The sequence below is a fragment of the Balearica regulorum genome, chromosome 2 (assembly GCF_011004875.1).
Source record: "Balearica regulorum gibbericeps isolate bBalReg1 chromosome 2, bBalReg1.pri, whole genome shotgun sequence".
NCBI classification, from domain to species: domain Eukaryota; kingdom Metazoa; phylum Chordata; class Aves; order Gruiformes; family Gruidae; genus Balearica; species Balearica regulorum.
In genome coordinates this window covers 153,292,723-153,317,027 of record NC_046185.1, presented here as the reverse complement: position 1 = coordinate 153,317,027, position 24,305 = coordinate 153,292,723, and the positions used below count along the sequence as shown (strand labels likewise).

The window sequence follows — 24,305 nt, the reverse complement described above, 5'->3', positions numbered from 1 at the left end:
GTGAGCTGTTATCTTTAAAGATGTCTGTCTCTTCTTTGCACTTCTGAGTGTACTGATGGCTACCATATTAGACATTTCTATGGCAAGGATTTATAAAAGGCCTTCTTCCTTTCCCTTCACTGTTATTGCCTCTCTATTCCTGACAGTTAAGCTATACTTAAAAATAATTACTCTTTCTAGCTGTGATCATGTAGTCTTACTGTTCAAGTCACAACTGTATGTATAATGTTGTAGTGAAAGGTTTGTATTTTACATGTAAAATGAACTTGTAATTTCTTACAAGATTTAAGTTTCCGTGAACTACTTTCTTTTAAAAGGAACGTAACTATTCTAACCAGTTATACTGCGCCCTGTGTCTGTGCATTTGTTAGCCATCACAGTGTAGTGAATAATTAGTGAATTTTAGGAGGCTTTGCAGCTGTTCTGCAGCAATTTGACTGAGTTTGGTTTAATTATAGGGGAGAAGAATAGTTTAGACTTACTTACCGATTTGTTAATTCTGGGTGAAAAAAGAAGCTTCTAAGAATATTCTTATACATAGATTTTTACAACATAAGCTTATTCTGCGTGCAGGAGCTTGACTCTAAAGTCTCTTTCTGAATGTGTTACCATTTCTCAGAATTGCTTTCCCATGTGCCTGTGTTTGGAGGGTATGCAGAAAAATTTAGTTGCTTATAGTTCTTTCGGAGCCTTGTTCTATGGTACGATAACTTTTAAGGAACTCTTTAATTTTAAAACTTTCTAATTAATTTCTGGGGGCATGAGTCTTCACCTTGTCTTTGAGTCAGGTTCAGATGACTCCAAAATTTACAGACTTTTTAAATTAATTAGTTGTGCACTTGTGTGCTGACAAATTGCACTATAGTCATTCTTAGCAATTTTTAAGAACTGCATGTGTCAGTCATCAGGTGGTTGGTTAACTTTCTGTAGTTTAAAACTCTAAACATTTAAACAAGGACACCTAAAATATATTGAAGTCTAAAATAATAATTGAATGAGATGTTGGATTGATTCTTATTGTCCCACTCTTTCACTTAGAACTTGTTATTGCAGAGGCCTTGTACCCAAGTCTGCTGTTGATCCTCTTTTGGGATTTACTCCAGTTGATTGAACATCAGAAAGGGAATACTTATGAATAGCAGGCTCAGGAAGCATTCTTGGAAGAATCATTTGGCACATAATTCTTAAGACCTACCTTACTATCATTTCTTAATTATGTTCCTTGGAAAGCGGCACTTTTAGTGCCTAATTTGGCACAGGCGAGAAGAGCCTTTTGGCTTATTCTCTATGGCTGAGTGGCCTGAGGAGCTTCTGTGACTTGTAACTTCCAGCTTAAATGTTGACTGCTTAGTATTTCCGCTCCCATTAACCAAACTCTGTGTTTTAACATCAGCTGCTCACTGAGTATTCAACAACTTGGGGACACTGGTAATTCTGTGCAGATGGTGTGAAAGGTTTTTCCAGGTTTTAAATATATAAAGAAAACTAAAGTATTAATGAAATATTTTAGGAAGATGTGGCATTTAAAAAAATACATCATCTTGTTCTTTGTTGGCTTTTTATTCTCTGTTAAATTCTGTTAAATCTGCAGGGATTTAAAACGAAATGTCATATTAACTATTTTTCTTGCTGCTTAACAAGCACAATAAAAAGGCGCCATGATTTGAACTATGTGCTAATGAAGTTCATACAGGTTATTTCATTGATTATAGTACCACCTGATCTTTGTACTCTCTCCGTAGGTGAAACGATGTGGAAACAAAAGATAAGATACAGCAAAGAATCATGATTTCAGTCTGCAGTGGTGTATTCTAAGAGGTGTTTGCTTTCTGTTGTGCTGCTTGAGACAGCCGAAATCAAATGGTGTATGCAGACTAATAATATTTTAGGGGTGTGAGGCTTGTACTGTGCATATCCCACTTCTAGAACTAATTTTTGTCTCACTGCTTCCCCAGAGCTTGTTTGTCTTGAACATAGCGTTTTCGTTGTAACCCCGATGGTAATTTTATTGTTAAACGTAGCTTATCTTTAAATATAGCTTATATCTCAAACTTGAAATGCTAGAATGGGAATGAGCTGGGAACCACAACTGTGTAAGAGTTAAAATCTGCTGGAAAAGATCAGTTGAAAGACTGTATGTCACTTTATTTAAACTGTGAGTCATGTTGAGCCACCTTTGACCTTCAGATTTCCTTTCAGGTTCTCTGCAGAAAGAAGTGTTTCTGGAGTTGTTTCATTGTCTGGAAAATAAGTGACAGTTATGTCTCTTTAAGATATAATTTACAATAATTTGGTTATTATCAATGCTTTGTATAATTTTTAAGACTTTGCTTCTAACTGTTCATTAGGCTAGGGAGTGCTCTTTAGGTTAAGAGACTGATCAAGCTTGATTAGAGAGTGGTAGTTCATTTGTACTTTGATAACTACCTTTTAGCAGTAGAGCTTTTCTGAACAGGTAGAACATCAGGATCTTCCTGTTGTTGTCTTGGGTTTTCCACCAACCAAATAAATAGGATGAACAGTGCCCAGGGAGGAAGGTCGCTGTACTGCAAACAGAATTATTTTAAAAGTATGCAACGTGGCCACCTGCCTCTTTTCATTTTTCTGCATGTTTGTTCTCTCTCCTCTAATCCCCTATTTTACAAGGATTCTGTGGTGAACCAGAAACTTATAAACATGTATCTTTAACATAAGAACCAACCCAAAGATCAGGAAGAGTAAATAAAGTTCAGACGATCATGATTCTTTCTGACTGTGAGTCCTCAAGTGCTCCATGAATTTTGATTCCGTTACAGAGGAAGACCAACAATCACAGAAATTTTCCAAAAGCTCTACTTCGATCTCCTAGAAAAGGTCTATTCAAAACCTTCTGTTAATATATGGTCTTAACTAGATGCTTTTTTAACCCTGAGGACAGTATTTGTGATTTGTTTTTTTTAATGGCCTTGGATAGAGTATTTTCTTGTTGATGTCCGTCCGTCCGTCCCCGTCCCCCCCCCCCCCCAGTTTGGAATTGTTTCAGTTTCCCATTGCTGGGTAATGCCCCTCAAATAGCAGCTACTGGAGCACTTAAACGGCACAAGGCTTTTGATGGTCTTGTTCTCAGCACAGAGTGAAGGCCCCTAAGCAGCAGTTTGGCTTCAGCTTCCTTTGACCTTTCTCACCTTGCAAAACTATGTGCTGAACTAGAAAGACAAATGGCTTTCACCATTAAAGATAAACTATTGAATAGCAAAGGCTTCTTCCTGATCTTTTAAGGGACAACAGCACAGAAAAAAATGTGCTTTAAGTTTATGAAGTAGAATACCAGTGATGACTAATGATACATCTCCCTGAAAGGTGTTTTGTTTGGGGTTGTTTTGTTTCACAACATTTTGAACAGTACACTTAAATTTGGATTCTGGACTGAAAGATGAATAAGCTAGCACAAACTGAGCGAGAATGTGAACCTTCTGTAGCTAAGCTACTCTGAAATGTGTTTTTGAGACTCATGGTAGCTCTTTTGTGTAGAAATCCAGAGAAACTTAGTATCCAGCAAGTAGAATTTGGTGTTGGATTTTTATCATTTGACTGATACAGGAAAATGCGTGAGGTGAATTCTGATAAAAGGAGAATTCTGATAAAGATGATCTATATGGATGAAATAACTGTACTCGAGATCAGACTCTGACTAGTCTCTCTGAGATTCCAGTTGCCAAATAAAGGCTTTTTCCATTTAGTTGTCTTAGGTCAGTGTCTTCTCTGTTTTGAGTAGTACTTCTATATAAAAAATGAAACGTGCTTTTGGGAAAAACTGTGTGATGAAAGCTTGGCACTGTAGAGTAAGCAGGTGACTTGTCAACTGTCCTTATGTCTTGTACCTTCTTTTACACAGGCATGTGTTTTTTTTAAGGTAGACTGGAGAAAAGCAGATCTATTGTCTTAATTAAAGAGCTTACCTTAATCTAACTAAATCATTATTTCTAGCATGGCTGGTTTTATAAAATGTCTAGACTTAGCAGATAAGCATGACATTTTAAAATAATTTTTGCAGAACTAATTTATTTCCCACAGTTGTTCACCTGAACAATGACTTAATCCTTGCTTGACTTTTCTGAAAGCAAATTTCTCAATCATAAATTCTTTTCCTGATAAAGTATCAAGTGACTTTTTTTTAAACTTGATATAAACCTTAAAAAACGCAGAGCTGTAGCCCTACAAGGTACAGGGACAAAACCACCTTAAGAGGTTTAACTGTTTGCTGCTGACCATTTAAGTGAGAAAGTATAACTGGTTTGTGTGACTGTGATCTAAACAGGATTACTGAAATGATAATAATGGTTAAAAATAAAGCAAAGTTTTTGCATCCACACCACCATTGTGATGATTTAATTTCCAGTGTCCCACAACTCTTCTTTTTTTTTTAACTTGTGCAGTTGGGGGGAATATGCAGGGGCAGTAAATTGTTTTGGACTTGGGGGAGGAAAACATGAAATCAGCTTTGCTTCATGTTTGCTCCATGCTTGGCTAATCAGATTCTTAACCTAATTAGTGCTTCTTTCCATTATCTGAAAAGAGTATAAGTTTCACATTGGCTGCAGATACAGAGGAAGAATTTCGGATGAAAGCTGCATTTTTACTTTGGGATAATAATATATTATTCATAGATGGCAAATAAGTGGTAGAAGCCATGTCAGTGTGGGGCTACCAGAAGCTCTAGAATCTTAGCTCTAGCATTCCCTCACCTTCCACTACTTAAAATTTTTTGTTGACACTGAAAATTTAGATTCTTCACAAATCAAGACTTAGACTAATTTCAAAAAATGATCCATTTTATCTTTTGTAAAAAAAAAAAAAATCTAAAATGCCTGTGTGGGAATAAAAAAGGTTCTGTAAATCTTAAATTTTGTTGATAAGTCTTCACGCTTTCAGCAGATACAGACCTTGACTCTGAGCCCAGAGACATTTATGCTTTGTGTGTGGCCTATCCTGAACCTCTTGGAGAGAGACTTTATACTGAGACAAAAATTTTTCTGGAAAATCATGTACGCCATTTGCACAAGGTAACCTATACAGTTACTTATGTACATGTAGGTATTGTTTGCCCTTTTTTGACCTTAGGGAGGGGTTTTGTTTGTTTTGTAAATCACAGATGACAAGAGTTATAGAGACAAGTAAGTGTGTGTATATATATCTGATATATGCAACACATATATTATACAACACTGTGATGCGTATGCAACACAAGAACTTTCTTTTTAAGCCAGAAATTATGGTTTATACAAAATATTTGTTGGCTCTAAAAGTAAATTTGTTCTTTTGTGTTGAATGCTTATAATCAAACGAATTACAGAAATGTTTTAGTTTTCCAAATGTGCTAGAATTTGGCATTAGCCTTCTGTTACAACATAAAAGTATCTATTCTAGTGTCTTGGAAACTGATTGTATATACTCTACTGAAGAAAACTCTGAAATATGTGGGAAATAAAGTAACAAATACTTGGGAGGAAGTAATGACAAATTATTTATTATGACAAATAACATATGTCTTGTATGCCTATGTAGCTGTGAATTAACTTCTGTCTCATCAGCTAAGACAGCTATTTTCAGCAGAAATATGATTCATCATGTTGAATATATAGGGTGGATGAACAGTGTCTCCTTGTATTTTGGTAAGAAAGTAGATTAAAATAAGATGTCTGCCTGTCTTTGTAGAGGGAATGAAGAATTGCAGATTCTGGATAGTACTGCTAAATGACTTGGTGCTATTTTTTGAGCTTAGGTAATTGTGTATTTGACAACATAGGCTGGGCATCTTAATGGGTAGTTCCACTGGTTGCAGAGAAGATACCTCTGACACGTTGGTAGGCTAAATCAGTTCACTAAACTGGCAGATAACTTGGCCAAAAAAAGTTGTTCTTCATTTATTTAGTGAGCTGAATGAGCTCACTTAGGATAATGAGACAGGTGCCAGCACAGTAGAAGCTATGGGAAGTAGCAGAAAGCATATATCCATTTTTTAAATTGGCTATCCACCATTTGTCTTTGAAATAATGTTGGAAAACCTTTGCTAAATTCATACTGCAGAGGAAAGCATTCTCGATTCTGTTTTGTTTACTAGCTTTCCTCTTTTACGTTATTTTTGCATAGACTTCTTTGCTTCTTAAGCCAAAGTTTAAAATTACATATTCTAGAGAGAATTATAGTTGAATTCCTAGGATCTCATCCTCCTTCACAAATAATACTGATTAGTTTAAATTGTTGAACTTATTCCTTTGAGGTATGAATATATTTTGAGAAGTTCAATGCATCAGCAACTTCTTAGATGACAATTTGCTTAAATCTAGGCCCAAATCTTTTGGAATTTACAGGACTTAAGATGTTTATGTTTGCGTAAATCTGCATTTTGTTAAACTTGTTTTATTCCAGGATTCTTGGTAAGTATAAGGGCTTGTCTAACCAGTAAGACATACTGATTTTAAGTGGTTATAGTTAGGCAACTCCTCCAGTGTGCGTGTGGCCGCATGAATTGAAAATTCATCTGTGTCAGTGAAGGAATAGTTATGCCAGTTATCCCACCAGTATGATGTGAAAATACGAACTATGCTTCTTCAAGCAAGTATTTCTGTAAAGGTGAATAGAAAATAATACATTATAGAGATTGATCTTTTAAAATGCAAAGTAAAGCAATTTCAGGTGGTGTAGCTGGCTTACCAAAACTTTGTAGTATGAAGATTTGTTAGTTTTCTGGTCATTGCAACAATATTATTTTTAGACTGATTAGGTGTGGTCTTGATTTTGAATATGTGATTGTTATTCCAAAATGATAATCCTGTTATAACTTTCTATGTATGTATGCTATGTTCATACTAATTTTAGCGGGGGGGGTGTGTGTGTTCCTTCACAGAGAGTTCTGGAAGCTGAAGAACAAGTACTGGTTATGTATCACAGATATTGGGAAGAATATAGCAAAGGGGCAGACTATATGGACTGTTTATACAGGTAAGCTTTGCAAATGAGTTGTTACACTTTGGAAATTATTACAGTGATCTTCACTTAAGTCTAAGAATGTCACTTAAGGAGAGCAATAGCTGAATGTGCTCCAGGTCAGTTTTGGTGAGAATATAGTTATGATAGCGGGACATCAGAAGAAAGGAATAATGTTCCAACAGATTTCTCTGTGCACTGGTCCATACCACTGAAGCAATTGCCTAAGATGATACCTACTATTCTTTCGTTACTTATATATTCTACCTCCGTTGTTTCTGATGGTGCAGCGCCAAATATGTTGGTGCTAATCAATTCTGCTGTGAAGTACCTCATACTCCTAGGTGTTTTTCTACAAGGATGGCATTCTACTGAAGTGTCCACTTGAGCCAGCATGGTTTGTTTCAAAGCTTAGCCATGTACCTTGGCAAAACTACAGCTTTCTCGTCCAGAAGAGCCTTTCAGACAAGGCTATGTGCTCTTTGGGTCCTTTCTTTTCAGGTGAATGTTTGAACTGCAGGGATTGGAGAGGGAGTGAAAATTTCTCCTTACTTTTTTTTTCTGAGAACTTCAGAAACTAATAGACTGTATACAGGCAATCAATTTTACAGGTTTTTTTTCCAGTAGATTACAGCCAAGTCTATAAATAAAAACACAGCTAACTCTTGTTATTTTTGTACTTCTACTGTTTCCTGAATCACAAGTGTGTTTTATTGCTACTAGTGATAGCTTAAGCATATAAAACTCAGCCATTCATGAGTTGCTAGAATTATGACCATGTTGATATGGCTTTGAATTTACTAGAATTTGGATTTTAATTCTACTCTAACTGTAGGTTGAACGTTCTAGCGTCCATTATGCCTGTCATACCCAGGAGGTAAAAATAACTTATGAGGCACTGTTAATATTGTACTTATTTGATGGTGTGATGTAAGGATTTACAAAGGATTTCAAGACCTTTACTATTATGTTAGGAGATGTATGTGTGATCTTGTAGAATCTATTAAATTATCCCTAGCAATCTGGGAACATACGTGATAGAGTCCATCCTGGGCTTGCAAACTTCATTTCCATAATTTGTCACTGACTTAGCTGGAGAGTTGATAAAAGGGGAAACCCCCCCCCCCTATTTAATGTATATGAATCTCACTGATTCTGCTTTGTGTAACGGTTTTTCTGAGGACTTGAGTGTTTCTGGTCATAAACCAACAAATTAAAATACTTCTCCAGCAATATGAACCTGATTTTTTTTATTTTATTTTTAAACAAGCTAGGACATTTTTTTCCAGACACTTTTTATGCACACAAACCAACCTGTACATATATATATAAGCTCAGTAGAGTGGTATTCATGTATCAGTGAAGCTAAGTTCCTAAACTTGGAAGTTATTTATTTTGTGCCAACTCTGCCCATTCTAACTCTTCTTCCCGCTTTGCATATGGTGTTTTGGTCTAGAAAATGTACTTGTTACGTGTTCCCTTGGAAATAATTTTACTGCAAAGTTATATCTTCTTTCTTTGTGTTGAAATTCTGAGTTTTGTCATATACTTTTAAAAGTCACTGAAGGGTATGACTGTGAAAGTATGATTTTTCTCTTCAATAATAAAACATATGTTGTAATGGGGACTAAAAGACCTTCTCACATGAGGGCAAGAAATAATTCAGTGCTTGATTAGTAGAGTCATAATGACTTTCGTGCATTGGAAACACTTCATTAAGTGGTGTGTCACTTTTTTGGTTTTTTTGAGAGAGTGTTTTGAGTGAAAGTACTGCTGAAAACCGTAAGAAGATATTATGGTTCTTTATAAATCAGTTCAGGTTCTTTTCTTACTTCCACACCTGCTCTCAAAAAAGCACCATAAATTAGTTGACTCTGTTGTATCCCAGGATCTAATTTGTATAATTCTTCCAGCAATAAAAACTAATTAATCTTTACAGCTAGTAATCTTAATGTTGTTTTTAAGTTTTAAAGAGATCTATTTAAATAGGCTCACATCTCTGCTTCTTAAAACTTCTACCCTGATAGACAATATTTGAAACACTACTAAAATGTGAGACATTTTATTTTTGAGCAAAATGTATAAAATGCAAGACCAATCATGTGACTGGCAGTACAGTCAGATGTTTTCTTTGGTGTTGATTTTGGTTTGTTTTTTTCACCCACTCCCCTGGGTATGTTTTGCTAGGAAAACAAATTTGGATTCAGTTTGAAAACTAAAATCCCATATGTGCTTGATTAAACCAAGGTGATAAAACTGATGGAATAAGGAACACTTGATGTTAAATAAACTTTAGTTGTTTTTGTTAGTTCTGAGGATAAGTATAGTAGATAAAAACAGTGCTGAACATTGGGGCTTAATAGTATCTTAGTGCTTTTTTCATAGGTAATCATACTTGTAAAAAATCTGCTTTGTGTACCTTTATTTCAAGTAATTGGAGGGTTTTCTTATAAAAAAAAATAGTGGGTTTTTTTTTAAAAAAACAGCTCAAGTTTAAAAATCTGCTCATAATAAAATCCTGAAAACTAAATACACACAGTGCAGGCTTTGCTTTGTTGTTTTTTTTAAATGCTTCTGATAATACTAGCATATTAATGTATAGTAATTTTTAGTTCTTTAGTCTAATCTTAGTTATCTATCTTTTTGTACTTTTATGTGAAACATCTTCCCTTTCATGATCAAACTTCAGCCAGTTTTGTTATAAGAGTAATTTATATTCCAATTCAAAGCATAATGTCACAGTAACCTGTAACAAAATTCAAACTAATATTAATTACAGTCCCCTTCTCATTTTTTAAGTGCTAAGAAGCTGCTGCTCTTAATCTTGCTTACCAGTTACGTACCTTAATAAATATGGGGAAGATTTAAACAAGCAAGAAGTCCCATCAACATTTGAAACCTAACATTAATGATATTTTTCTATTGAAACTTCTTCCACTGAAGGAACTGCCTTCATTTTAGGTTACAGCATTTGGTAGCCCTGGGAGATTTACTTCAACATCAGATATTTATTTTTGGTCTCATCACTTTGATGTGACTGTTGGATTCATAAAATTTTAGTGTTTGCAGTGCTTTGTTGTAATGAAGTGGCTTTCATTTATTAGCTACTCCTGAAATTGTGGTAGATTTGATCTGTAAAATAGGATTTAAGTATAAACTAGTGAACACTTCACCTGTGCTTAAGAGTGAATCAGAACAGATACTGGATTATGAAAATTTCCAGTGCTGAGTACTCGTATGTGTACACTACTAGACACGTTAAAGCATTCTGCTTGTATGAAGCACAGTGGTTCTGCTGCTTTTAGTATAGCTCTTGTGAAGTCACCATAGCATGTTTTCATTGACACATTCTTTAAAAAAAGTAGGTGTGAACAAACCTCTGAAGGTCATCCATTTCAACCTTATGCTCAGAGTAGGGCTAGCTTCAAAGTTAAACCAGGTTGCTTAAGGTTTTGCTGAGTCAGATTCTGAGCTTCTTCAAGGACAGAGAATTTGCTGCCTTTGAGCAGCTTGTGTTTTAGAATGAGAGTAATCGAGCACTAAAATTTTCCTGTATGTCTGTTTGGAATTTGTCATGCTGCAACTTGTGTCCACAGCTTCTTGTCTTTTCCCTGTGCTTCTCTGAGAAGAGTTTGTCTTCATCTTGTCTGTCTCATGCTCTGCACCCTAGCTATTTCAGTGAGCTTTCTCTGGACTCTTCCATTTGTTCAGAGCTGTTGTATTTGAGTACTCAAAACTGGTCATGATATTCCAGGCATGTCCTCACAAGTGCTGAGGAAACAATCACCTGCCTTAACTTGCTGGTACGCTCTTGCCAGTGGAGCCAAGGAGGTGGTTGGTTCACTGTTGGCTCAGCAAGACAAACTGCTAACTTAGCATCCACCCCTGTGGAACACTGTTCATAACTGGTCCCTGGATAGATTTGACACCACTGACCACATGAATGCACATGGAAATTATTGAAAACACTAATAGAATTGCTAATTCCTATTATACAGAAAGGTACCCATTTATAACTTTGTCATGTGGTTGCGTACTCATTCTGTAGCTTGCAAAGCAATTTAATTGTGTAAGTGGTATGTTGAAGAGAATCTTAAAACCAAACTGAATGCCTCTGACAACTAACTGTAATAATTAGTCCTAGCTAATTAGTTATTTTTCTTAATTGTCTCCTGTACATCAGAAGAGCGAATGATACTGCTATATAGGGTCTTTATCCATTTCTCTGTCCCTGAGCACTCGCAGTGCCCTGTGAAAATCATTAGCAGGGTTCTCTCGGTGCAAATTTCTGAAAGCAATTTCCTCAGCACTTGGTCGGGTTTATTCCTGTGTACTGTTCTGCTCAGCTCACGTGCCATAGCAATCTGACTGTGTGTGTAGAAAGGGGCAGGGGGAGGGGTGGAAAAAGAGTGGTTACTGAAAAGTTTCTTCTTTATCTTTGGAGAGCTTTCAGATGAGGACAAAATTTAATAGAGGGAGTCTCCCATTTTTGCTTAAAAAAAGTATGGTACTTCTAGAAATATATATAATCATGTGTGTTGTTTTGTGGTATCATATCATGAATGGACAAAGACTTAAAGGAGGTAAATTCTTTTGGCTTTATCATGGAGAACGTAAGAAAATAAGCAGGAGCTGACTTGAGACAGGTACGCTCTTAGATTTATTACATTCAAGCTAAATTTCACAATGTCTGTTTTGCCAATGCTAATATTTGTTTCTTATCCAGGAGCGTGTAATTCAAATTACTAAAACCAAATAAAACATTAAAAGAAAAAGTACGCATCTAATCTTTCTGACAAGGCTTTGCAAAGTCTGTCCCCACAAGGACATTGTGGACTATGGAGATGTGGAAACATTGTTTTGAGAGCATGGTCACTGTATCTACAATAGTAATCTGTGGTTAGAGTATTGTCCTTGGTTGATTTAAAAGTACCAAATACATGGAAGTTACCAGGTAACCTGTCCCTCAATAATTAGCTACCCTTCTAATTGTTAAATTAGTTCTTGCAGTTTGTTTTTTTTCTAAATTCTTCGTGAAAGAACTTATCCTTTTATTTTCTTGAATTACCAAGTCCTTTGTATCTGAAAAAAATTGCCCACAAAAATATTCATGTATCAACTCCTTTCCAGTGTTTAGGTGGAACACTGTCTTTAGTATTCCACTGTAAACTAGGTATTTGTTTTGAATGAGTCTTGTAATGCTCTTCTAAATTTAAAACTTTTTGACTTCTTTGTGGAGTGGAAGCTTGGTGGGTGTGTTTTGAGGTTTGGGTACTGAATGCTAATACCATGAAAGGAAACAAACCTCAATTTTCTCATCTTGTTTGCTGTTTTCCTTGTCAGTAAAGCATAAACCTGCACAGGTGCACTCAAGTAATTGGGCCTGAGCTGTGTGACCAGGTGTTTCAAACTTTCACCTGAAAGCTTTATGTCAATATTAGCAAGAGTCTGTTGGTAATTTGTGGTATTATCAATCCATGCCCAGTCCTTGTCTCCACAATAAGTTACAGATGAACCTTGTGGATTGTTTTCTAAAAGTAAGAAATACAGATGAAGTATTTGAAGTAGTTATTAAAGGTGAAAAATGGTTTATGACTTGAGTGGAGAAGTTGATTTGAGATTATACTGTTTCCACATCCTTTGCAGTTATTTGTTTGTGTTTGGTTCTGGAAGCTGACGGTAAAAGTAGGTGAAGGGGAGAAGAAATGTGGGCAAACTTGGTTTTGGTTTTGAGGCAGAGTGTGGTGATGCTCTTGCCATGAGTGGTGGTTCTTGCCACTGCCTTTTTGCCTGAATCAGGTAGGTCTCTACAGGGGTACCCAATCTAGGTCAAACTTGTTTATTTACTTGTGGCTATATTAGTTTTAAGATGGATCAGTTGCCCAATCTGAGAAAGCATGTACTGGTGGAAGGGGGGGAGAGGGTGTGAATAGGAGAGCATAGGGCTTTTCCTTTTTAGCAAGCTTAACAGGAAAAAGCAGAATGGCAGCTGCTGGCTTTGTTCACATGGTGGGGTGGGGGCAATATCATCAAGGAGCATGCCTGCTTAAGGCTTGTTTTCCAACTATTCTGGATGTCCACGCAAGTTTTGTATGAAAGCCTGCAGCCTTCTACACAGACCTACATTTACAGTTTATGATGGTTCTTGATGGTACCAGAGCAGTTCACAGTACTCAAAGACTCTGGAGTATGAAAGTAGGTTAGGCCACTGTATTCCAGTTCGTCACCACTGCACTATCACAAGTCTTCCTTCTTTGGACTCTGTCCTCAATTCTTTCAGTTTCACAGATTTTCATAGTGTGTTTCTCCTTTTCTTCTTTGCTTGTCATTTGCCTTCCTGCCCAAAGTGTTCAGACATCACTAGTTTGGTGCAGCCTCTGAAGCCTGAATCTCTTAAAGCACTTCAGCAGTCTGGCTCTCTTCAGTGTCTGAAACTGGGCGTCTCAAAATTGCTAGTTGGATTGGAATTTTTTAAAAAAATATTGTTATCTCATTTAAGCACTAGCATAACAAATATTATAAATGTAGTTATGAAAGATATTAGACATTTTCCCCAGTCATCTGGGAAAGAGAAGGAGAGTAGTTTCAGTTTAAAAATGTTATTGTATTTCTTTTAAGGGAATACTGAGAATTAAGAGGGATGTTTCATCAGGTTTCACACAGAAACCATTTTCTGCTCTTTATAAAAACTATGTGTACAATAGTAAATACTAAAATAAAGCATTTATAACATTTTCTCCTTCATAACTGTTAATTAAAATAATTTCTGCAAAGTTTTCTCTTAGCTTTAAAATTTGTAATATAACTGTTTGCTAGTTATCATGGCCTGAGTAAGGGATCATAACTGACAAAAATTTGTGCTGTAAAAATTGACATTATTTTGGCGTTTTAGTCTGAGAGAAATGCAAAATAATAAACAGTACAGGTAGAAGAAAATAAATTTTACTTAAATATCTGATACTCAGGAACCTTTTTCTATCACTAAAAATAAACAAACTACTATCACTGTGATACTAGTCTGCTCAGAATTTAGCAGTTATTTTGCATATACATGTATCAGTAATATGGCAGCGTATGTTGGATTCTTACACAAGTATATAGCACACCAAGAAAATGCTATATCAGGCTACTGTTTGATATCTCAGTTACTAACACTGTACTGTTTTAATATGATCTAAAGTCTTTTAAATTGAAGTCATTTATATTTCAAGAATTTCCTACAGATAGCAATGGCATTGGTTAAAAGAGGTTATCTTTTGTGATGTGGAATACATTACACAATTCCAAATCTATTTTTAAAAAATAGTTTAACTTTTGCCTGTTTTGATTAGATTATCTTTATTTCTATAGGTACCTCAACACACAGTTTATTAAGAAGAACAAATTGACTGAAGCTGACCTTCAGTATGGTTATGGAGGGGTGGATATGAACGAACCATTGATGGAAATAGGAGAGGTAGGTATCTCTGAAAGTGGGAGTGAGTATAAACTTTATTCAGAAGCGCTACAAGTTCAGCTTTGTCCTTTTGAATTTTGACTTTTCTGTGTCACAGAATCTGAATAGTTAAATACAGTAGATGATGTAAGCACTGAACCTTTTGTAAAATGAGATACAGTTTTGATGTAGAAAAATATAATGACCTAGGGGGAAAAAAGCAAATATGAAAACTATTGGAGAACTTCAGCTTAAAATGTGGTAATAGGTACCACTTTGCAAAAAACCTTTGGTTTATTAAGTGACACTACTATCTAGAAAATATTTTGAAGAAGCAGTACTTTTCTTTTTGGAAACCCTTGAAATACTATTTTTAGGCTTCAATTTCTTGATGTCATGAAGTGTAACAGCTTTTTGAGATTAGTCTTCTGTACATCTTATTTTCTAATGCAAGCTATTTTGTACTTCTGTTGTAGCAACTTGGATAGAGATTTGGAAAGAAAAAGTAGACATTCTGTGCACAAAAGTATAATATAGGGAGGGCTTTTCTTTTAAAAAAAAAAAAAGAAATTTGAGGCAAGCACAAGGGTGTTGACACAGTTACTAATGTAAGTTGGAGAGGCCAAGAGTCATTTTTAAATACCTAGAAAATGAAAAAAAATTGTCAGTAGTAGAACTATATTGTGACATATCACCCTCTGCTCTTCAGCTATGCAGAAGTGAACTATACATCATTTCTGTTACTTCATTAAATATAAGTAAAATGATAAAAAAATTTTACAGTAAAAAAACACTTTTGAATTTTTCAAAACAAAGTGTTTCAATATGTCTTTAAGAAGATTTTGAAAACACCTTTTCAGCCTGAATCAGAGCAAAACTGCAATCCTGAATACAGCTGAGTAGAAACTTTTACTTTCAATGCTTGTCTGTGTGGCTGTTTGCTTTGTGTCTGTATGTATACACACTGCTAGCTGGAGAATTAATTTTATTCTGTCATTCTCTGTAGTGGTGTATTGTTTTTTTCCTTTCCTATTTACATTTGCCTTTTTCTCTAAAAGGGAAGTGAACACTTTGTCTCTTGGTTTTTTTTTTTTTGGAAAGCTAGAGAAAATGCCTTTTTTTTTCCCTTAGTGTCAGAAGTTGACCTGTGACTGATTACTGTTCTAGCTCTTTGATTTCATTGTTTTAAGTAGGAGATCTCTGCTGCCTTTAGTTAAGAGTAAGGAGAGATTGTGATGCATGAAGAAGCACCTTCTGTGCTTCTGACCCAGCTACCCAGCTGATGAAGATGGCACTACCAGTTGAAATTGCTAATCCTCTGACAGATTGGGGGTGGGCTGAAAAAAACACCACAAACATGATATACATTAAGTCAAGACAATTCAGGAAAGGAAATTCTCTTGTCTACCTGTGCTGTCTCCAAGGCTTGCTAATCAGTGGCATCTGTAAAGGCTTATCAGAGCTTGGAAGTGCATATTGCTGCACTGTTTGTGGTGTCTTCAAAATGGCATAAATGTTACTTCTTATTTCTTGAGACAGATTTAGCCAAGTCTGTTCCCACGGTTGCCAGAAGTTGTCCTTAGCTCTGTGTGAATGACTGTTAGTTCAGCTGCTTTGGGGGCTGGGAATAGGTCTGGGCTTGTTCTTGGGTCTGTGTGATGCTGATGTATTAATGAATTCTCCTCGCGTTTGTGTGCTACTCCATTCTGAGGTATCACCCAAAGGATGGTAGTGGCAACTTTTGTCTGTTGCTTTCTGCCCTAGGATATGTTTACCAAAGAACTACAAACAGCAGACCTGATATTTCAGCTTTTTTTGAGTATTCAGTTTTCCTTATTCTTATGGAGTCGTAAGAGGGGCATAAGGACAATAACGCACGCTTTTCTTCAAGCTTCCCAGAAGTCATTCCTAGGATGGTACATCCTTAGCTCATCATTTGGGCAGGTTAAGGGGAGGGTCAAGATTCTTAAACTGTAGCTGGCAGCCTTTGTTTCTTAATGAAGATGTTTGGATGATGATGTCTGGGATTCTACTGATGAGTTTTTCATTATCCCACTCTCCAAGACTCCTTCCATTTCTCTTGACCAAACACTGTCTTTGTAACCTGTAGTAGTAGGAGGTAAACTTTGGATCTTGAGGCAGTAAAGTTCATCTCTGTTCGTTACTGTTATAGGATTAGGTTTATGGCAGTTACTCCTTTGCCCTGAAAAGGAATGGAGACTTGAGTCCTACACTCAGGTAGTTCAATGCATTAAATTGCAGCAATTTTGGTGAATTCATTGCGCCAGAAATCAAAGTAGGTAAAATTTCTTGACCTACAAGGCACTTGCCAAGTTAATCAAGTCTTTGTTTTGAAAGCATTTTCTCTTTTGTTATGGTTCCTGTTTAGGGTTCTATCTTGTATTCTTTGGATTGCACTAGGGACTTGGACAGAAGTCTTTATTTCAGTTGTTCATAGCTTTAGGATGGAGGGAATTATGATTTATCCCTTTTTGGATGATGAGATGATCTGTCCTTTATATACCCAAGAACAAACATGCTTATTTTATATATAGTTCTTTTCAGTTTCAGCATGAAGTTGCAGAAATAATGCCCAGTATTTGTAGAAGCAGAACTGTTCTGTGTACTGAAGTTTCTGTCTCAGCGTCACTCCTGTGTGCTAACGAAACTTTGGGAGCTTTTCAGTAATCTTAAACGAGTACATGCTTGCTTAGTTCTCCTGGGGTGTGTAACAGGAGGTACGTACACACCTCCATTCTCTTGTATCTGATGTGTATGGGCTTGGCTTCAAACAGTTTATCATCCCAATAAGCGCTCCAGACATTCAGTAATTGTACCAGGAAAAATACAGGATGAGATCAGTTGATGGTGGTAGTCTGCCAGTGCTTACAAGAGACTATTTTTTTCTATCTGTATGTAATGAATGCATGGTGAAGCATACTGCTTTTCTGAGTTGATCTCCCATCACCAGTTTCAGACTTCTGAGTTTTCAATGACTCTGTAGGAGCCCTGAGCTAGAAGGTAGTTAAGATGTGTCTTCTGTTTACTTCCCCCATCATGGGGCAGCAGATTCTGGAAAATGGAGGAAACTGCCATATTCTGTATTGTCAGTCTAGGTGGAGAAGTAAGATCAGTCCCTCCCTTCAAGGAGAAAAAAGTTTCTTGAACTAATACATCAAGTTGCTGGATTGACCTGTCTGTAGCTTACCTGAGAAGAAAATTCCAACAGGCAACTTGAAGCTATTTTACATTGGTAGATCATATGTGAGAGGGACTGTGTTAGAGACTGCATTTCAGAGACCGCATTGCAGAATAGAATCACCTGAGGTCAGTCACCCCCTTTGCTTCATAGTCACAAAATGTGTCAGTCTTTTTTATTCTTCAGAACTAGCTTCTTTCAGCATTCTCTCCTGGATGAGTTTCTGATGTCTTAGGGAAACTGTTTTCTGCTAACTGTTCTACTGCTACTCTCCACAAGGCAAGACAGTGAAAATCACTCCTAAGACAACTTTGCTTTCAAAACATTGTCTGTCTTTTGATTTATAAGCAAACCTTTACCTTTTCTTTGAACCTCCTTATGATGCAGTTGGGTCTGCTTTACCTCCCAGAATTATTCTTTGTTAGACATACCAGTGTCTGTACACATTCAAACACTTCAGATGGGAAGGCATGTTACTTACATATTACTGTGCAGATGTTTTGTTTATATGTATACTTAAAACTTGCCCTCATAGCTAACTTAGCGTCCTTATATGCATTTGAGAATCCTTGGTAGTGGAACCAAGAAATAAATCAGTCCTATGAGAAGTGTAGGAAGCATGCATTCAGACACTGTCTGACTAGAAAATCTGTCTGATGCTGCTAATGTACACATCTGTGTGATATTATCCAAATGCAGTCAGATGTTCTAGAAGAAAAATTACAAAATAATATATCAATATATTGACAAATGGGGGGGGCAAACAAAAGAATTTTAAAAGGAGAAAGAAGAGGATATCTAACAACTTAATCTTTAAAATTCTGACTGGGGAATTGCATCATCTTTTGATTTTTGTTTTGAGGGTTGTTTTTGTATTTTTTTATTGATGTAAAACTTGTGTTGTGTCCTGACAGCTAGCTCTTGATATGTGGAGAAAATTAATGATTGAGCCTCTGCAGGCCATCCTTATTCGGATGCTCCTCCGAGAAATAAAAAAGTGAGTGCTTGATTATTTTTTGCTTTTACACAATGTGGGGGTATTGCACTTTCTTACTTTGAAAAGTCCAGGGACTTCATGGTTTGTTTTTTTGAAGGTTGCTTCTTACCTGATGATGATATTCTATCAGCTTTTCTCATTGTAGCTACATACTTGTGGTTTGCATGTGTAGAAGACGACTCTGAAAAGAAAATAGTTAATTCACTGTAACCTGAGGGTAGTCATCCTTTCTGTTTCACCAACCCTTCTTATCAATGTGATTGGGGAGTAGTTAGGATAGTTCTCCAGGTCCCATAGGATGCCTTTCACTTTTTTCTTCACCTGATGCTGACTGCTTATGGCTTCTGTGCTGTCAGTAAACACAAAGACCAGAACTTATGCAAGGATTTGCCAAAGCCAGAAAAGCCATGTTGCTTTGCATGAGACCCAAAACAATTCTGGCTCTTGTGGCAGATAAGCAAAGCTTCTGGGTTTCTGTTGTTCAAATGAGTGACTTGACTTAACATTCTTGGTGCTTTAATTGAATAAAATGGCAAATTTTTTTTTTCACTTTGAGATAATTTATTGTTTTATTTCTCAATATCTTTGTTGCTTTTAAACAAAGACCCTGGTAGTTACAGGACTTGGGACTTTTAAAGTTTTTATTTAAAACCTTACACTATTTAACTGCTAAAGGATCTTTTCATTTACGACTAAACAGAAATTTTGAAATATACTGCAGACCTTGTGTCTAGTTGTAAGTTCTGTTGGTTTCTACACTTTTACTACTGTATAGGGTGGCTCTGGAGTTGCCTAATGACTGTTGGTTTTTTGTGTGGTGTTTTTTTTTAAGTGATTGCATGCCTGACTCAGGTGACCAGGCTAGTGTAGGTAAACTGAAAGAATGAGGTAATTTGGCTGATTGAGGTGCCTTGGACATGCACTTGGTCAGCCAAAAAGCTATATTTATAAGGCATTAAGAAACTGATTTTAATATTATAATTTTTATTTTTTCTTCCTGAATTAAATGTTTGATGACTAAGTAATGTCCCTCTCAGATGGTGTTTTTGCAGCCGGGAATTATTTACTTCCTTTCAGTTGTTGAACCATGTTTCCTTTGTAACCAGTGCCAATACTGCTTTATCCATATGTTTACTGTAACAGTGTATTTGTACTAAATGAAGATTCCCTAATTCATGGTGAAGAGAATTCTGCTTTGTTACATTAAGCACAGTGACAGTGAAGACTACTTTTAGTCAATCTATGTATTTCACTGGTGGGTGGGAGGGTAAATCTGTGCTAGAACCTTTTTCAACAGACATCTGGTGCCTCTTAAGAGAGTAATGGTATGTATTTACCTTGAGGCTGACTGCAGACGTCAAGGGTGTTTAGATCAAGACTGTCACTGGCTCTGTGGGGAGTTAGACCTTGAGACTGTAATGAGTTGATGTTATTTGTTATTAAACCATTTGGAAAGTTTAAAATAAAACTTGAGTCATTGTCTCTAATGGTTGGGTCTGTATTTTTTTCCCCTCTGTTATTAAGGATTCTTCTGTGTGATCTCAAAGAAGTTAATTCAACTCTGTTTCTCAAAATATACATGTAACAATTTGTATTAAGTTAGTTTTAGCCACTGTGTCATCTCCCTATCATGTAATGAACTGTATAAGAGCGAACTTATTATAGCTGTTCTTCCTGGTGTCATGAAATGTCGGGCTTGCTATGGGTATTCTGAAAATGGCCTTTGCACGTAACTGTAGGCTTGTTGCTGTGATTCCAGTGGCCAATACAGTTTGTAAGAAGCAATTTTGAAGACTTTGCTGCAAATGGCTGTTAAATGTCTTTTAGCATTGAGTTCGGCAATTCAGGGATTAAACAATGTCTTTGAAGAAATGGATATCAATAAGTTACATCTAGTAGAGGTGCAAGAATATGCATGGAAAGTTTACTACCTAAAAAATGTAATAAAATTACTAATACATGTATATACTTAAGAAGGCATCTAATCAAGAGGTTTCTAAGTGTAGTACTTCAGTGTGTGCATGGTTTAATTTATTAAAGTGTTTTAAAAAATATAAAATATAAATAGATGGGACAGTTGAACTTCTTATAACCAGAAGATTTTGCATAGTATACAACAATATGTGGAATTGATAACCAATGTTGTAGTCAACTGGTTGCATTTAAAGTATGTTTATTACTGTACGGGACAAGGTAGGGGGAGCAGAGCCACAAATTTTGCTTTCAGGTTTCATTTTATCAATGTATTTAATTGGAATTTAAAAAAGACTTCTGGCTAAAATTTTGATCACATCTACTTTTTAGCTATAAACTTGTGCAATACACTACACATTAAAATTAACAAGAAGGTTTTTTGGTACATGAAAATTAAGAAATACAAGTAGTGACTTGTGGTTCAGCTGAACAAGATGGCTAAACTGATTTAAGAGTTTGCTGATGCCAAAAAGGATTAGGCTATGCTCTGCTACCTTTCTTGCGCTGAATTTGGTGCTCATCTAGTCCCTTAGTGAACCAACTCAACCGCTAATACGACAGAAAACCATCTTGGCTAATATTTCTCCAGATTGGCATGATGAGTCAGTTCAGCAAAGAATTAGATGAGCGCCCAAGCAATGCAAGAGACAGAGACCTGTGACTGAGCATAAGGGAGCAGCATTAGCCCCCTTGAACAGCAGAGAATTGTTAAATCACTTAAGCCTGTCTTGTCTGACTGCACTCCTCTTAATACAGAGTTCTGAATATAACACACTTTCTTCCCCCTCCCTCTAGCCCAAGCACTCCTCCTACAAGGCAAGCTGAATATCAACTTACGCATTTTTGTTTCAACACAACAGGAAGCCGACAAGATCTCCAATTGTGAGAAAATTCATCTGTGAAATTCTTAAACAGAAATAATTTGGAAATTATTCAGGTGCTATCTCAAATGACAGTGTGATTAGTACAGACTAACCAGGAGAGGCTTCTCTACTAAAGATAACTAATGCTTTCTAACTAACTGAACCTATTCCTGTCCAAGCCGATACACTATTTATACTATTTGTTTGAAAGGAAAGCTATTGGAAGTCAGTTACTCTTGAAAAAGTGTTCAAAACAGACTCTTTTGTTTCACAGTGAATTCTGTAGTTGATTGGACTCGATAGGCCATTGGTCTGACACAGCAGAGCACATCTTCTGAATGATGGAATCTTCTTTTAATGAATGTAGTATTTATTATTGTACATCAAACTTTAAATATGTTCTATAGGGCTATAGTACACTGTATGATACATGTTAAACTTCCACTGTTAGCTTTAGTCTTAAGGTAGGAATAAGATGGAATTAATACAAGGCAGCACAACATCCTTGAGCTTGTTTTTTGTAGTTTTCTCCATTTCTTTTGAAAAAAAGAAACTCAGCAGCAGCAGGATGAGTGGCACTTGTGTTTCTAGTGGTTTATCTTTTTGTCTAGATTCCCCCCCAAACATCATCATTCGCTACTACTGTCACAAGATCTCCTGTGACATCCCTACCTCAAACTGTGCTATAGCTGCTCTGTAGATGTGTGTCTGTCTTGCTTGCTGGCTACTACTGAGAAGGAAAATGTACACTTAATAGATGTACACCTTGGTGGGCTCACCAATTTCTCTCAGTTTAGTTTGGCCGATCTTGTTCTTACCACAACTTTTGTGAAAATCATTCTTGAAACTTCTGTCAAATTTTGTTGGAACTAGCCATTTGCATTACAAATTCTTGGAGCAGAGTGCTATTGACTTAAATAAAAACCTTGAAGGTGTTGCCAAAGGGGAAAGAATGATAGTTTTGTGACATATGCTATTTGTCTTGGAAATAGTGTCGCTTTTCAGATGGAACTACGTTATGAACTTCATCATGAACCTGTCACTGAATTTTGTGACAACTTTGCTGTAAATATATAATACTCACGGAGGAAACCTATGTTAAGCTACTAAAAATTCTGCAAGTTTGAGGGGAAAAATAAGGAATGTGGGCATTGGTTATAAATAAATGCTTACATGATGCTGGCGGTTGTTCCAAACTTGTCACTTGATTGGCAACTACATCTTCACTACCTCTGTATTCAGACATGGATTTAAATTGTTATCTTTGTGTGTACTACCAGGCACTCAACAGGCAGGCCAGTTCCATGTTGCATTCCTTTTCGTCTATTGCCTTCATGCCATCTGGCCTCTGCTTTGAAAGCCTGTCTCCTCCCTTGCAGCTCTTCCATGGAGCATATTCCTCCTGTACTTTTACAACTTTTTCCTAATGATACATTGACCTTTGAATCCACTGGGCCTGACCTTTGCTGCTCCCTCTCCTCCTGCATCGGTGTGGGCTAAGACGTCTGTGAAGTGGCCTGTGAACTGAGCAAAGGAGAGCTGGGTCTCCATCTGTTACTACAGTAATGTTTCTTGTGTTTGTGTCACTAGTATCTTTCCAGGTCTAGAACCTCGTGTGCTAGAGGTGGACTGGACTGTCTCTTAGCAGAGCCCTGCTTTGTAATATGCTCGACTTTTTGTTACGTAGCTTTCTGCACTCCATGATGTGGTGCTGCATTCGTAGGCTGCGTGCATCGTGCAGCTCACCATGGTCCTGGGCCCCTTTGGGATGGAGCTGGGTCCAGGGCCTGGTCTGGTGTAACACTTCTTCGCCTCTGTGACATGCTGCTTCTGCTATCGTATACCCAGACCCAGCAGAGAGATCCTGACAAGAATGCAGGGTGTGATTGCATGTACCCAAACCCAGATTTATTTTATTGGTTCAGCTACCAGAACCAGAGGAGGAAAAAAAAATAAAAAAAATCAGACCATCCCTGATGGAGCAGTTACTCATTAGGTCAGCTCACGTGTAACAGGTGACCAAGCCGCATAACCTGTATAGTGACTACTTGTGATCTGTTAGAGAGCTAGTTCTTTCCACCCATCATCAGCTTAAGTTTTCAGATCTTAGGACGCAGTAGTATTTAAAAGCAATATGCATGATTAACACTGTTGTGAACATATGAATATGGTCTGATGTATGTAATACGATGACCGCTGATGTGGTTGTCTGGTAAACCTCATAGGCATCCTCTGGAGTCGAAAATGAATGAAATTCGCAAAATTATTTCTCCACCATTCCACCTCAGCCTATATAAGTAAATGGTAATGTTTCTGTTTGAAGTATTTTTGCTGGCTTTTTTTTTTTTTTAAAATCACTCATGTAAATGATTCCCTTACACCAACATAAGTTTATAACAGAGAACTCATTTTGTCTTTTCAGTGCAATCTGGGTAACGTAAAAGTTCTTATTCTATGTATGTGTATATATATGTGTACATATGTATTTAAAAAAGGAAAACCTTTGAAATTACAGCTGCTGATGCTTAAGTGTAAATATACATTTATAAATCATATTTTAGTCCTATGTAATGCCTTAGGAGTTAAGGAGCATTTTTTACTTCTTTATTAAGTGTATGTGAAATGTGGTCTTTTTTAGAACAGTTCATGTTTTAAGAAACTCTCTGCTGCTCTGAGCGGGGGTCCGTTATTTCCAGTCTTTGCAAAGGAGTGAACACTAATGTTCTTAGCATGCAAAACACTTGTTTTAATTACTTTTGGTTTCAACCGAATGGGACTAAAGATAATATTTTCTTTACTTGAACTTGCTCATTTGAAGTTAAGAACTTCACTGGAAAACATGAGTTTTTCCAATGTATGATGAAAAATTGT

At 36.5% G+C, this 24,305-nt stretch overlaps 1 protein-coding gene across 6 annotated transcripts in view; it reads left to right on the top strand.

The window, feature by feature from the left end:
• CUL2 (cullin 2) overlaps positions 1 to 24,305 on the top strand; it is a 54,522-nt gene that overhangs the window by 4,122 nt on the left and 26,095 nt on the right. For 3 of the 6 annotated variants that reach the window (XM_075746552.1, XM_075746551.1, XM_075746550.1), the window contains exons 3-7: positions 4,940 to 5,042; positions 6,887 to 6,981; positions 14,317 to 14,422; positions 18,515 to 18,597; positions 21,367 to 21,453. In XM_075746552.1, coding sequence (XP_075602667.1) covers positions 4,940 to 5,042; positions 6,887 to 6,981; positions 14,317 to 14,422; positions 18,515 to 18,597; positions 21,367 to 21,453 — 474 coding nt within the window. The remainder of the gene's footprint in view (positions 1 to 4,939; positions 5,043 to 6,886; positions 6,982 to 14,316; positions 14,423 to 18,514; positions 18,598 to 21,366; positions 21,454 to 24,305) is intronic. The other 3 variants (XM_075746555.1, XM_075746554.1, XM_075746553.1) reach the window with 1 other exon arrangement.